Source organism: Stylophora pistillata, chromosome 5 (assembly GCF_964205215.1).
Source record: "Stylophora pistillata chromosome 5, jaStyPist1.2, whole genome shotgun sequence".
In the NCBI taxonomy this organism is placed as follows: Eukaryota; Metazoa; Cnidaria; class Anthozoa; order Scleractinia; family Pocilloporidae; genus Stylophora; species Stylophora pistillata.
Window position 1 is genome coordinate 28,172,768 of NC_142523.1, and position 15,456 is coordinate 28,188,223.

The window sequence follows — 15,456 nt, forward strand, 5'->3', positions numbered from 1 at the left end:
TCGAGGAAACAGTTAAAGTGTGGGGTGAGGTAGACAAAAATAATCAATTTAACCAATTTTTAGCTTTTCTTACTTTAAACAAAGCTAGCTAAAATAAAATAGGACAACTGGTCCTCACCGGTCCTTCGACGCTTGCAAAAGAAACCGGCAATCAGCGAAACGACAATTACTGCTGCCACTGATCCACCAATGTAATACCACAAAGAATTGAAACCTTGCATGGCTCGTGACACTTGCTCAGCTAATTGTGTCAGTTAAATACGAAGCCATAAGATAAACCTCAAAGATATTAACTGTTACAGTAATAATAGTCATGTTACCGTCCGGAATGGCTGTGCGCATCCCTACTGTGCGTTATTTTAGCCCGTGATTGACTTCTTTTTTAAAAGCGAAATAACTTAAATTTTTTTTTACAGATCTATGGAGAGATCCGAGGTTATTTTCTTGTGATCCTCCATGGGGAAAAAGTGTAGTATGTAGATATCTACATGTGTAAGGTTCTGCCACTGTTTGTCATCTCTTTTTAATTTGAAGAAATAATTTTTTTTCAGAAAACAAAAACCAATAGTAAACTATGAGAAGAAAGTAGGGAGTGGAAGTTTTCTTCTATAACAATGGCCTTGTTACTTCATTATTGAAGTTTTGTGCTCACCTCTGACAGTTATTTTTACAAAGGAGCAGGCCACAAACTTAAGCTTGTTACGTCCTTCACACGAATAGTTTCCGCCATCTTCTTCCAAAACCTTATTAATGGTAAGTTTACTCTCTTTCTTATCCAATTGTGTAGAAATCTGTGCTCTTTTCGACAGCAAGTCTCCATCTTTCTTCCAAGCTACATTTATTGTGTTTTCGTTGACCTGGCAGGTCAATGTGAGGACATCTCCTGTTGTGAGTGTTGGATATGGATCTGGAACAACTTGAGCAGAGGATTTTCCTACGTTGTAAATAAGGGGTAATTGAATGAAAAAAATCGTAACTCACATTTTACAACTCTCCAAAGTAAAACAAAATTGGATTAATAAAAAGAAAAAAGGTAAATTTGACCTCAAAAAAGGAACATTTGGAACATGTTGCTTTGGATAAAAAAGGTTTGAAAAAGGCCTCACAAAAAAAAATTCAAGCCCCGTATTGATAAATGACTGGTTAATGTCGCAACCGCTCAAAATTACGACTAAGAATATAAAAAATTTCCTACGGTTCCAATACTTTGAAATTTTAAATCAACCTCTTGACAATAGTATCAAAAGGACTCCACAGATCGATTATGTATCCCGATCCATTCATCCCCAGGCTCATAGTTGAGATTCTAAATTGTGCGTCGCATAAATAATTGATGGTTGGTGTCTTGCTTTTTCAGCTGCCTGTCATCGAGTTTTTAAGAATTACGCGCGGAAGGCTTCGTCTCGGGGATTATTCAACAACACATTGCACAGAATGCCCATTTTTTTCTCGAAATATTTACAAGCAGTAGCCAAACAAGCTATAAATCTGTAATACCAGCGGCCAAACGCACACTAGTTGGTTTCCATTGGTCTTGATTTTTTGCTCCTTCCTTCACAGGAAATACAGCACTCGCCTATTCACTTGTCAGGGTTGATATGTACTCGCATTCACAGTCAACCCGCAATTTTAAAAGCTGGCGATATAATATGCTTATGCTCACCAAAAGTCGTTTTCGCCTGAATATCTGCCAGTCTTGTTGAAAGTTGTCCAATCAGCAGACAGGTCAAATCATTCCACACCTTTTACAAATTTGCAAACGCGATGTTTTCCAGCCAGGGAACTGATTATTCAAAAAATTTACCCGCTCGATTTCCCAAAAACCTCGCACATCTCTATAATCCCCGCAGCAATTGCATCAATTCGTATTAGTCAACCCTTGATGGCGCCGTCACTTTTATTTTTTTCTTCGTTTGTTCTCGTCTCGCAAATCACTACAGCCTTATCTCCATATCCGTCCCCTTCTCCATTGTCGTCGTCTTTGTTTTCGTTATCTTTATCGTCAAAGTCATTGTCCTCATTATCATTATCATTAAACTTACCATAAACGCGCAGTGTTGCAGAGGAACTAGTAGTATTTGCTTTGTTTTTCGCTTCACACTTGTAAGTGCCTTCCATCTCTTTTGTGACACTTGGCAATTTTAGCAACGATTCTCCATCGTGATCGGTTTGTTTGAGGTTACCATTATTAAAACTCCAGACTAGGATTGGTGTTGGCACACCTGAGGCTCGACAACTGAAGTTAACTGGATGCCCTTCGGTAACAGACTGGTTTATCGGAGGCTTAGTGATCTGCGGAGAAACTTGAAGTAAAAAGACCAACAGATTCAACAGAGGTTCACATTGACCACGTTAACCCTTTCTGCTTAACCCTAAATAAAATTGCAAAAACAAACAAACAGACAAATAAACTAACAAACAAACAAACAAACGAACAAATAAACCACACAATAAGTAAGCCTAATTAGCTTTTTTCTAAGTTTTACTTCCCGTAACATGAGTACAAGAATGGAAATGCTAAAAGAGACCACATGAAGTATTCGTCATAATGTTATAGTGGGAGTTATTTTTATGAATTTATTTGTAGTTTTAGTCGTAATTTAGCCTCGGAGAGTACTAGCGGGTTCTCTGTGGACCAGAATCAACTGTATATAATCAAGAACCCTTCAACAGAGAAACGAAGTATTACTGGCAAGTTGAGACTTAAAATAAACATGGAGGCTCCTTTCAAATCTTATTCCAACGTCAGTAATAAATCATTATGTAATGAAAATGTATCAGGAAATCATTATTCCTTAGTCATTGGTATATTTAAAGGAAATGAATGAAAATAGAAAAAAATGTCCTATTATTCTGACTTGAGTGTTCCTGTCTGAGAAAGTGTTCCAGGAGCCAAAAGTGGTAGTCCACCGATTTGGCTGAAACTTGGCACAAAAGTTGAGCGTGATAAGATATTTCAAAGGCCACTTTAGCTCACTTCTCTGACTCTTTGTTCTGTAGTTTCAGGAGGAGTCCCATTTGTGGCCTATAGAGCACCAAAAATTCATCCTTCTAGGTGGCATTTTGAAAGTGCTATGAAAATCAATTGGTAAATTATGCTACCAAATGAATTTGACCATGGGCTCTACTATAGTGGAGCTTTACTTCGTACGTGTAACTTTATTTTCAGGTGACTAGACAGAGAGGGGTCTAGGGTTAAAGTTAGGTCAAATTTGAGGTCAAAATCAATACCCAAATTTGACATTTCTCAAAAAACCATAACATTCACCTGCCTTCTTGAATAACCTTCATACCAAATCCAGTATATACCTTAGTGACCCATTTATCGAAATCAGTTGAGAACAATTTGGCTTATTACGGTTTGTTAAGTTTTTGACAAACTCTCCATTCCTCTCTAAGGCCAATTCAAGCAAAATGGAATTTTGAGCATAATTCATGTTATAAACAGATCAAAGTCTTGACATAGAGCCTTTATTTTGTATTTGTTGAGTGAAAATGAAACATTAAAGCCAAATCAATATCATCATTTAGAAATACCTTGACTCATAGCTTATAATTACTCTAAGAATAGCTCTGATTGGCACTACAAACACATAGCAGTTTAGCAAAATAAAGGTAGTTTTTTTCCTTCAGTGAAAACCTAGTACCCATCATAGAGCCCAAATGATGATGTTCTGACCTAGATAGGACAATTTTTTTTTAAAGATGCTAAAATTTCCTCTGATCTATATTTTTCAGGTCATATCTCCATACATGCTGTACTCACAAGCATGCAAAGTCTCTATTTTATTTCAGGCCCATTTTTAGATGCGATATGAACTGAGCTTAACGAAAACGACAGTTAACAGATCTATGGTTAAACTTTTGATAGCCTTGCTAGCTCTTGTACGCACGATGGCATCAGTAAAAGAGCAGGATGATGCATACGGGTTGTAATGAGTAGCATCCAGGTGACTTGTGATCCATCTGATTTCCCTCACGGTACGTTAGAGCTGAATAATTCAAATCATCCGTCAGTGAATGAGAAATCCACAGTTAGGAGAGCTGAATAACAAATATTTTGTGTTGCAGTTCATATGAAACATGCAATGCAACACCTCGAGATGCGATTGTTATTGTACCGACTGACCCACCATAATCGACGTGAGAGTGAGAGGACTGTACCAAGTCGAGGAGTCACGCAACTTTCACCGAGTTTTGAGTAACGTGGGTTTGTTGACCATCACTTGCGGCAATCAGGATTTTGCTAACCGCAGAAGAGGTTTATAATACGATGCATTACGATTAGCGCTACCTATAATCTCAACGTCCAAAAAACTCGCACAATGACTGTAGTTGACTGAGTTTTTGCTTTTGCAACACCTTAGCTAATCTTTCCTTGGCAGAGAGTTCACGAAAGTTTAAATCGTCATAAAAGAGAATTGGAAAACCTTAAAACTATTTTGAAACATGTCTCCTAAACCCTTTTCATAGGAAAAAATCTAAGGAAATTTTTGTTTGGACGGGAAGTTGAGATGACCGCTCTTAGCGAGAGTGGCACTAAAAAGGCCATTTGCTACATTTAAACAGCAACAATAATTCTTTGTCATCCAGCTCTTCTGACTGTGGATTCCCCCTTGTTGGATGGTTCCATTTATTCAGTTATAAAGTACCTAAGATCTCTGATGGATGACAAGTCACTTGGACGGTGCTCACTGCGGCACGTAAGCTTATGGTCATGCTCGCTAAGTGATGGGTATTTGCAAGAGCTATTGACTGTCTATTCAAAGGTCAGGTGTAGATCATCTTTTAACGATCGTTTTATTCTGAGCTTAATGGTTAAGGCCGGCTGGGTTAAGGTCACTTTAATTTTAATTAAAATACGGTCTGACAAAATATAGAGACTTTGCATGATTGGAATATAATATGTATGGAAATATGGCCTAACAAACATAGATCAGAGAGAATTCAATCATCTTTAAAAAATATTGCCATATCTAGGTCAGAACATCATCATTAAGGCTATGATGGGTACTAGGTTTTCATAGGAAAAAACTACCTTTATTTTGCTAAACCGCTGGTTGTTTGCAATGCTAATCGGAGGCCTTATTAGAGTAATTATATAAGCAATGAGTCGAGGTATTTCTAAATAGTGACACTGATTTGGCCTTAATGTCTCATTTTCACTCAACAAATACAAAATAAAGGCTTTATGTCAAGACTTTGGTCAGTTTATAGCGTGAATTATGCTCGAAATTCCATTTTGCTTGGCCTTAGAGGGGCATGGAGAGTTTGTGCCAAAAACTTAACAAACCTAAATAAGCCCAACTTTTCTCAACTGATTTTGATAAATGGGTCACTAAAATACGTACTGGACTTGGTATGAAAGTTATGCAACAAGGCAGGTGAATATTATGGTTTTTTGCAAAATGGCAAATTTGGATAGTGATTTTGACCTCAAATTTGACCTAAGTTTAGCCCCAGGCCCTTCTCTGTCTTATTGCTTGAGAACAAAGTTACATTTATGAAGTAAAAGCTCCAATTAAGTAGAGTCCGTGGTCAAATTCCTTTGGCAGCAAAATTTACTAATGGAGTTTTATAGCGCTTTCAAAATGCCACCTAGAAGGATGAATTCTTGGTGCTCAATAGGCCACAAATGAGACCCCCTGAAACTCCAGAGCAAACAGTCAGAGAAGTGGGCCAAAGTGACTGTTGAAATATCTTACCACACTCAACTTTTGTGCCATGTTTCCGCCAAACCGGTTGTCTACTACTTTTGGCTCCTGGAACACTTTCTCAGACAGGGACACTTAAACTACAAAAACTAACACTTTCTCGAGTTACAAGTTCAATATATGACATAGGCTACAGTATGGAGTTTACCTGTGACATCGATCCAGAAGGAGGCGTTAGCTTTGCCAAAATCGTTTTGAGCAGTGCATTCATACTTGCCCTTATCTTTAAAAGTCGCGGGTTTAATTACCAGGGTGTTTTCGTTACTAAGAAGCACTCCATCCTTGGTCCAATTGACAGATACTTCTGGATCACCACTCCAATAACACTTCTCAGTAAACGTGGAGTTTACTTCAATGCTAACATTCTTGATCTTCAGCTTTACACGGGGTGGAACTGCAAGGCGAGCAGAAACAACGCACACTGCAAATTGCAAATATAGTCATTACAGGTTCAAAACCCCCACCGCAACCCCCCCCCTCCCCCCACCACCACCACTGAAATACATAAGTATAAAGACGAAGATGAAACAGGCTTCGATTTTATGATGCAAATGCTTCAAAAATCCAAATAGGCCGGGCTAGATTGCTAACTGAGCTTTGAAATCATCACGCACGAATAGATATAAGATTAAGCGGTTTGAAAAAACACTTATCATGGACCTGATCCTAACAAATTAATCCATTTCAGTTAACAGCAGAAACGTTAGATGTTAAGTTTTTCCTAATGGTTTTCCTAAGATTCATTTCTACGTAGTACTTTTATCTCACCCAACAACACAACATGCTTTAAAGAGACCGACTGTCAAAGTTATATAACGCAGGTAATCCCCAGAAACTCTGACTTACACAGTAGGGTCAGTCGTCTAAGGAACTACAATTTAATGTGCCCTCGGTGCAACAGGGAAACATAAGAAGGTAGAACTTTTCAATTTCGTGGGGTAAAGCTACGGAATTGAATCCCTTTAGAAGTACGTAAGAAGAATTCTATCAGTTCCTCAAGTTCTGCCTGTTTATAAACTATTCTTAATTTTTTTTAGAAGATTTTTAGGGCACAGAGCCACTAGTTCAACAGTTCATACCGTTTGTGTCATCCTTTATAAACCAAGTTGTTACTTACCTAAAGAATGATCCTGTAACCCAGACCCAGACCCCTTAATCCAAAGTCCGGCCCACTAAACATTGATTTTCACCCAGTAGACAAACCAAATACATAACTGTGAGATTAACAAACTCACCCTTAACAGAAATATCAACGTATTTGGTAAATATTCCCGCGAGATTCTGTGCCATACAAGTGTACCGCCCTTCGTCGCTCTTTTTTATTTTAGGGAAAAAGAGAGACCAGCCTTTTTCCTGCAAAGTCTTCTTGAACCAGGTTATCTTAGGCGCAGGCCAACCAGCCACAATTTCACACGTCAAGTTCACACTGTTTCCCTCTATGATGAGATTGTGTGCTCCAGAAATGTTTACTTTTGGTCGAACTAAGAGGTTAAACAAAAACCAAAACAGAAAACAGTGGCATCACTAGACGAAAAAAACTACTCTTGTCCAATATCAACATATCTGATAGAGATTTTATACAAATGTTTCAGGCCTATTTTGCGCAATTCTCATCTTCATCTCCGCAAAACGCGTTGGACCGAGTCAGGAGTTAAGAGTCTGTCCACGAGAGGACCAGGCAGACGTGACACATGCCATCTCACCGATTTCTCTCAAACTTTCACAGATGACTAAGGTCGTAAAGTTATTCAAGAGTCCAAGTAGTTTGGGCTCCCGGTTAATCGCCAGGGTACAGGCCTTTCAAATCAAATCCCAGGGATAAAACTCCGAAATTAGCACTAAAATTGAACTTTCAAAAAAGATCTCCCACACTGAAAGAATGCGGTGGATTTTAATCTAATTTCCTCCAACAATTGTTTGAACACTAGGTAATAGAAGGCTCGAAGCTGGATTGATTTAAGATTAATCTCGCCAATCGAGAGCATTTCATAATTAACCATGTCACGCGACAATTTTAAGAGACCAAAAATTAGGCTTTTTTAATTGCAAATATCTCCAATGGGCAACGTTACATGTCGATCAACATGTGATCACAGTAAAACCCAATCAGAGGGCTATGCTTCTAACGAAAAACAATTTTTGGCTTCTCTGAAATAGTCGTGATCATATTCCTCCGAAGTGCGTGACAGGCAAAGTTAATTTAAGCACTTTCTGATCACAAGCTGCTAGTTAATGAGCCGAATCAAGTCGTGTTATGGTATACGTGACGCCAATTGTTTTGTTTTTTGGCTCTAAAAAGTATTAATTAACGGTAAAAAACTACGACGTTTCGAAGTCTGCATGACCTCATTATCAAGTAAAATGTTAAAACTGATGTAAAATTGTAGCTCAGAGATTATATACAAATAAAATGTGATAACTTCATTAGAATAATGAGCGTTCATTGTTATTGGTGTCAGATCGTGCAGTATATGTTTAAATAAATACTTTTGCACGTATTGAGTCAGACTGCGTGTTTAACTTTGGTTTTTGTTCGCGAATGAATAACATTTCGTGGATTAGGCAGTCCATTTTCCCGCGGCATTTCTTGAGAACGGAAAACATTTTCCCCAGGCCAGCGGACGCTACACCGTGGGCCTCCCTCAGATGCTTGCCAATGACAGAAGCTTTATGTTCTTCTATGCGTTGATGAAGATGGCGTGTGGTATAACCGATATAATCCGCATCGCACGAATCACATTTAAAAGTGTAAACAACGCATTGGTGGTTAATTAAAGCGGGCTTCTCTTCTTGTATCTTGAGCTTTCCCTCGATCTTACGACTCGTGAAAACTGGTTGTAGGTCAGTTCCGATTTTCCGGCCAAGATCTTTCAGCTGATGTCTTACTGTGTCGGCCGATTTTTGGTCTTTAAATGGTAAAGTTATTCTGACAGGTTTTTGTGTAGCCGCGTCAAGTTCAGTTGGGGTTTCGTGACGGCTTTGGATCGTAGAACTCGTGTACCAGGCGATAGCTGAGTTGATGAGTTTCACTGGGTACTTAAGCTTAGTAAACATCCGCTTGAGATGCTGGCATTCCTTCGTAAAAGATTCTTTCGTTGATGACAGGCGGTAAGCTCGGTTCAGCATTGTATTCAGCAGAGATCTTTTGTAACGCTGATCGACATGGCTCTGGTAATGTAAGAGCAGTCCTGTATCAGTTGGTTTATGATATACGCTTGTTGTCAGGTGGCAACCGTTTTTCTCAATCATCATACCGAGGAATGGAAGCTTGTTGTTTTCAGCAATTTCCATTGTGAACTGTATGGCAGGATGGCATTCGTTCAATGTTGAAAGGAAAGCTGTTGCGGCTTGAATATTTGGCATCGTGGCTAATGTGTCATCGACGTACCTTTTGTAGAAACTTGGTAACTTGTTGTTGCGATCCAGTTGTTCTTCAATGGAGCACAGGAAAACGTTTGCCATAAGGGGTCCCAGGGGCGAGCCCATGGCCACACCGTCCACCTGCTCATAAAGTTGACCGTCGAACTGAAATAGCTGATCTTTGGTTGCTATTCTTAAAAGTTCGGTAAGACCCGTCTTTGTGAGGTTGAGACCATGCGTTTCATTAAACCAGTTGTTTTTAAAGGCTTTTTCAGCGATGATCTCAATAGTCTCGTCGAGTGGCACGTTGGTAAATAAAGCACATACGTCATACGACACGAGAATGTCATTCGGGTTGAGTGGTGTTTCCCTTATCACTTCGGCGAAGGAGAAGATATCGCTGATAGTGTGCTGATTTAATGAAATGGGCTTAAGCTTCTCTTCAAGCCACTTGGCCAGGGCGAAGTTGTAGGTCCCAGTCGATGATAGTATCGGTCTATCAATGCAACTATCAATGCGACCGATACTATCATCGACTGGGACCTACAACTTCGCCCTGGCCAAGTGGCTTGAAGAGAAGCTTAAGCCCATTTCATTAAATCAGCACACTATCAGCGATATCTTCTCCTTCGCCGAAGTGATAAGGGAAACACCACTCAACCCGAATGACATTCTCGTGTCGTATGACGTATGTGCTTTATTTACCAACGTGCCACTCGACGAGACTATTGAGATCATCGCTGAAAAAGCCTTTAAAAACAACTGGTTTAATGAAACGCATGGTCTCAACCTCACAAAGACGGGTCTTACCGAACTTTTAAGAATAGCAACCAAAGATCAGCTATTTCAGTTCGACGGTCAACTTTATGAGCAGGTGGACGGTGTGGCCATGGGCTCGCCCCTGGGACCCCTTATGGCAAACGTTTTCCTGTGCTCCATTGAAGAACAACTGGATCGCAACAACAAGTTACCAAGTTTCTACAAAAGGTACGTCGATGACACATTAGCCACGATGCCAAATATTCAAGCCGCAACAGCTTTCCTTTCAACATTGAACGAATGCCATCCTGCCATACAGTTCACAATGGAAATTGCTGAAAACAACAAGCTTCCATTCCTCGGTATGATGATTGAGAAAAACGGTTGCCACCTGACAACAAGCGTATATCATAAACCAACTGATACAGGACTGCTCTTACATTACCAGAGCCATGTCGATCAGCGTTACAAAAGATCTCTGCTGAATACAATGCTGAACCGAGCTTACCGCCTGTCATCAACGAAAGAATCTTTTACGAAGGAATGCCAGCATCTCAAGCGGATGTTTACTAAGCTTAAGTACCCAGTGAAACTCATCAACTCAGCTATCGCCTGGTACACGAGTTCTACGATCCAAAGCCGTCACGAAACCCCAACTGAACTTGACGCGGCTACACAAAAACCTGTCAGAATAACTTTACCATTTAAAGACCAAAAATCGGCCGACACAGTAAGACATCAGCTGAAAGATCTTGGCCGGAAAATCGGAACTGACCTACAACCAGTTTTCACGAGTCGTAAGATCGAGGGAAAGCTCAAGATACAAGAAGAGAAGCCCGCTTTAATTAACCACCAATGCGTTGTTTACACTTTTAAATGTGATTCGTGCGATGCGGATTATATCGGTTATACCACACGCCATCTTCATCAACGCATAGAAGAACATAAAGCTTCTGTCATTGGCAAGCATCTGAGGGAGGCCCACGGTGTAGCGTCCGCTGGCCTGGGGAAAATGTTTTCCGTTCTCAAGAAATGCCGCGGGAAAATGGACTGCCTAATCCACGAAATGTTATTCATTCGCGAACAAAAACCAAAGTGAAACACGCAGTCTGACTCAATACGTGCAAAAGTATTTATTTAAACATATACTGCACGATCTGACACCAATAACAATGAACGCTCATTATTCTAATGAAGTTATCACATTTTATTTGTATATAATCTCTGAGCTACAATTTTACATCAGTTTTAACATTTTACTTGATAATGAGGTCATGCAGACTTCGAAACGTCGTAGTTTTTTACCGTTAATTTTTATCATCAAATGTATTTCTAAACATTCTCTGATTAAAAAGTATTAACAGGTGTTTAGCTGCATAGTTAAGGCGTTGAATAAATTGCACCAATTCCTAGATATTGACACAATTCACTGACAGTTACTAGCAGATCTAATAACACCGATTCGAGTTTATACGCTGGAGGTCAACAGCTAAAAACAAAATATGCGAGGTGTATTTTGTACATTTTGTTACTTTCCATACTTGTTAAATTTACTATAAAACTTAGGATACACTTGATTAATTTCCTTCCAGAGAAAAAACAGCCGTCATGCAAATTTAGGTGTGTGGCGTGACACGTGCTCCTGTCACATGTACTTGCATGAATTCAGGAATAAAATTCCAATTCTACTTTTAAAAAAAACTTATTTTACCTTTGTTAAGTCTGATTGCATGATTATTTTCGAGGTAGAGATCCTTCATTCAGGCTAATGTAAACGCCGTCGCCATGAAAAGTAAACAACGATGACAAAAAAACACGTTGTCTTTTCTTGCCAGTGAAGTCTTGCCGTTGTTTTTCCTTGATACTTGGTCGATTTTTTGTAGCAGCAACCCAAAGCTATGGCTGCCCAATTGTCTTGTTCGTTCTATTCGCATCGCAATAGCACTTGTGATTTTTCAGTGAGATTTCAAAAGAAGAATGAATTATTTCCTTTGTTATCCTGTGCGAGGGATATCAAATCTCATTTGCGACAACTGAAGTTTGCCCAAACATCTGTTAGGTCGGAAAAAGACCTCACTTTAGCTACAGTGGGATTCTTTGATGAGATGAGGGATGACACAACAGTGTGTCCGAAGCATCGCACTCCGCTAGGAACCTGGTGGAGACCAAGTCTCAAATGTTACCATCCTCTACATGGAAACAAGCGACGAAAACCAGAAAGAGGAGCAAGCCTAGAGATGTGTCAAAAGATTATAGAGAAATGGAGAGTTCTTGTTCCCGTCAGTGCAGGTATGATTTTTTTTTTCATTTTTTGCTGTTTGGAACCATGTCTCTTGTAAAATTCGAACCAGATAGACACCAGTGGTATTGCTTGTTCTTCTGCCAGAGAATTAATACTTAACAGCTGAAGTTACTTAAACTGGATAGGGAATTAACAGAATTTGTAAATAGTTCATTTCGCAGGTCAATATGAAAATAACTGCTCACTTCTTGTGATAGAAAAGCTTCAACAAGAAACTGAAAAAAAATTTTTGACCATTTTCTTTGCACACAAGGTAAAAGGTAGTCGATAACGTTCGACTTTAAAACAGGTTCAAACTCTGCGTTGGCTACACGAACTTGCTTTTTTGGTCGTAAGGGAGCTACGTCACGATATTTTGAGTGAGGTTTACAGTCGAAAAGAGTTGCCATTAGATAGAATGAAACCTTGCACCCAGTTGCGTCTGGGTGTAATGTAACTGAGGTCGACGTCTAGAAAAAAGAAAACCTACAAGTTATTTATTATTAGTGTTCATCGCGCCAGCGTAACAGAAGGAGTGATAAACTGACCTAGTAGTCATCAGACTAACTTAGATCAACGTAATAAAGTGAAAGCGATGCCGTAACCAAGACATCTGCAAATGATATATCTGTGAAGAAGACATTGGTCAGAAAAAGTTGATTTACACATTTTTACGCAATTTCTGGAGGTAAAAAAGTTGGTAAACCGAAAATGCAAGTACATGCTTTAAAAAAATTCACTATTGCGTCGGTGTTTCACAATATAGAGCTTTACCTCAACATTGGCTGTAAGCCTAATGGTGACAATACTAATTAGATACGTATGTGCACGATCCTTGCAGTAGAGAGCGCTATTTATGCAATAGGGAAAATCAGACCTGAAAAAATTGAGGCCTGTACGGGATTCGAACCACTGACCTCTGCGATACTAGTGTAGCGCTCTACCAATTGAGGTAACAAGCCAACTGGGAGCAGGCCGTTAAGTTGATTCGTAATAAACCCGTGATGATAAATCAGATACAATGAATATATGAAAGTTCATATATTTTATGAACTAAATACTAATTAGGTAATACAATCCCGTTTTTTCTCTAGGCAAGAAACTATATCCACCCATTCGACAAATGCACCCAAAACTGGTTTGCAGAGGCATCAATCCTGGAAAGTACGCTTGTGGCTTTGCAGACTAGCTATTCTAGCCTCAGAGAAGCTTTCTTACGATCCGATAACGCTGAGTGCTACCATAATGCGTATCTTATTCTGTCATTGGCAAGTCTTGGTGAGCGCGTCGGAATCAGAATCTTACGCTATGACCTCGGCAATCCCTAAGCCGGCAAAGATGTCTGTGACCGCCGTATAGCCACTCGTAAAAGTCACAAGCGGCGATTTATAAACGAGGGAAATGACATAAACACCGCCAATTACATGAAGGTTGCAATTGAATCGTATGGTGGAGTAAAGGGCTTTTATGCCACTGTAGTAGAAATCCAAGATTCTTTTCAAAGTATGACGAAACATAGCACGACTGGAATTCGAGCACTGAACAATTTCTTGTTCGATTCAGCTGGACTGAGAGCTTGGAAGGCATACAATGTGGGAACCGGCAGGCTTTTTTCGCTGGCACAGCTTCAGAAGTATGTTTTGAAAATATATTTCGTTACTATCGATTTCGTTACTTATATAGATTTCGTTACTCAGTCGCACGTGATTTGTACTGTTGTCTAGTTATCCAATGGGAACGCAATGACTTGATTGACATTTGACCTAGGATTTTTATCTCGCACATGTTCTGGTAGACTCGAACATAACTCATTGAAAGAAGGAAAGTTCAGTTGCAAATCTGTTGGAAGCTACGGCGGAAAGTCTTGAATTTGAACGGAGATCATCAAGAATAAAGTCTTGTGGAAATGTGGAGGAATTGTTCTTAAAGGTCCTACAGGTATCAAAGAACTTCAGCCATTTAGCTAACCGTTACAAGAAGTCGGCACGTTACGTGCAGGAGCAATGGAGGCCCAAGTTCTTGGACCATAAGCGCCAATGGAGGTGCAAATAATTCAATCAGACGAGGCTGAGTCAGCAAAACGATTGGTCGCCTCCTATTCCTGCCCTAAACAGCTGTGTCAAAGTCTAAAAGGAATTTAAAGGTCTAGAGAAACATCTTGATTTTGGACGCCACCTAATCAAGTTATATTATAAGAAAGAAAATCCGACTAGGACAGCATCGTAGCAAAGTGGGCAGAGACCTGTAAAACTGTTACAGGAGACTATGGGCAAGGTGAAGTTGGTGGTGCACCGTCAGTGACAGAATCCTCATCAGTATCACCCGCTGATGATAATCCATCACTCGAGGAGGGTTGGGCAATGGAGAAATCAAAGAAGTCAATCCGATTTTCCGAACGTGTTTGCTCTAATTTGCAGGAAACATTATTCCAGGGAGAAGAAACCGGTGTTAAAGCAAATCCCGCTTATAAATATTTCACAGAGGCCATAAACTTTTTTCGTCAGAAACATAGCACTATGATTGGGTTTTACTGCGATCACATGTTGATCGACATGTAACGTTACCCATTGGAAATATTTGCAATTAAAAAAGCCTTATTTTCGGTCTCTTAAATTTGTCGCGTGACATGGTTAATTATGAAATGCTCTCGATTGGCGAGATCAATTTCAAATTAATCCAGCTTCGAACTCTGTATTACCTAAGGTTCAAAAAACTGTTGGAGGAAATTAGATTAAAATTCACCGCATTCTATCAGTGTGGGATATCTTTTTTGAAAGTACATTTTTAGGGCTTTTATCCCTGGGATTTGATGTGAAAGCCCTTTTACCCCAGGGATTAACCGGGAGCTCAAACTACTTTGGACTCTTGAATAACTTTATGACCTTAATCGTCTGTGAAAGTTTGAGAGAAATCGGTGCGATGGCATGTATCACGCCTGCCTGGTCCTCTCGTGGATAGACTTTTGAAGAGCAAAATAGAGATCAATTGGGTGAGATACCAACAGCTTGGCCGTAAGCACTAGAATTTTAACTGATAATATTAGCACTTGACTAGAGAAATAGTTTTCTTTGTTTGTTTTTTCATATTGCAGACCCCTCGAACTTCGTATTAAGATCTATTGACGGTAGTCTTCCATTATAACGGACAAATTTAGAAGCAGACAGAAGGCGCAGTGATGGGAAGTCCGGTTTCTGCAGTCAATGCTAACCTCTACGTAGAGAGTTTTGAAAAAAAAGCGATAACTATTTAACACGATACCTTTTTTAAACAACTTAAGTCAACAAATGTAATAATGATATGGTTTCACCTCACATGGCTATATATTACCCCCATTGGTTACTC

General features: G+C 39.5%; 3 protein-coding genes and 2 pseudogenes across 3 annotated transcripts in view; 3 read left to right on the forward strand and 2 right to left on the reverse strand.

Annotated features, from left to right (window-relative positions):
• Positions 1-15,456, reverse strand: part of LOC111345584 (vascular endothelial growth factor receptor 1-like) — a 43,890-nt gene that overhangs the window by 10,328 nt on the left and 18,106 nt on the right. Inside the window, exons 10-14 of the mRNA XM_088760433.1 lie at positions 6,950-7,195; positions 5,863-6,108; positions 2,043-2,303; positions 653-934; positions 106-241 (exon numbers count right to left, since the gene is read on the reverse strand). Of these exons, the coding sequence (XP_088616559.1) occupies positions 106-241; positions 653-934; positions 2,043-2,303; positions 5,863-6,108; positions 6,950-7,195 (1,171 nt within the window). The remainder of the gene's footprint in view (positions 1-105; positions 242-652; positions 935-2,042; positions 2,304-5,862; positions 6,109-6,949; positions 7,196-15,456) is intronic.
• On the reverse strand, positions 8,025-9,581 carry LOC148731239 (uncharacterized; the record flags this gene model as incomplete). The annotated part of the gene is made up of 1 exon (XM_088760741.1): positions 8,025-9,581. A coding segment is annotated over one exon (1,392 nt), but the record flags the coding sequence as incomplete, so codon positions are not given.
• LOC148731240 (uncharacterized) lies at positions 9,585-11,181 on the forward strand. Its single transcript, XM_088760305.1, has one exon. The coding sequence runs from the start codon at positions 9,589-9,591 to the stop codon at positions 10,930-10,932; it is 1,344 nt and encodes a 447-aa protein (XP_088616431.1). The 5' UTR covers positions 9,585-9,588; the 3' UTR covers positions 10,933-11,181.
• LOC148731241 (uncharacterized) lies at positions 11,732-14,136 on the forward strand (annotated as a pseudogene).
• Positions 13,998-14,796, forward strand: LOC148731242 (uncharacterized; annotated as a pseudogene).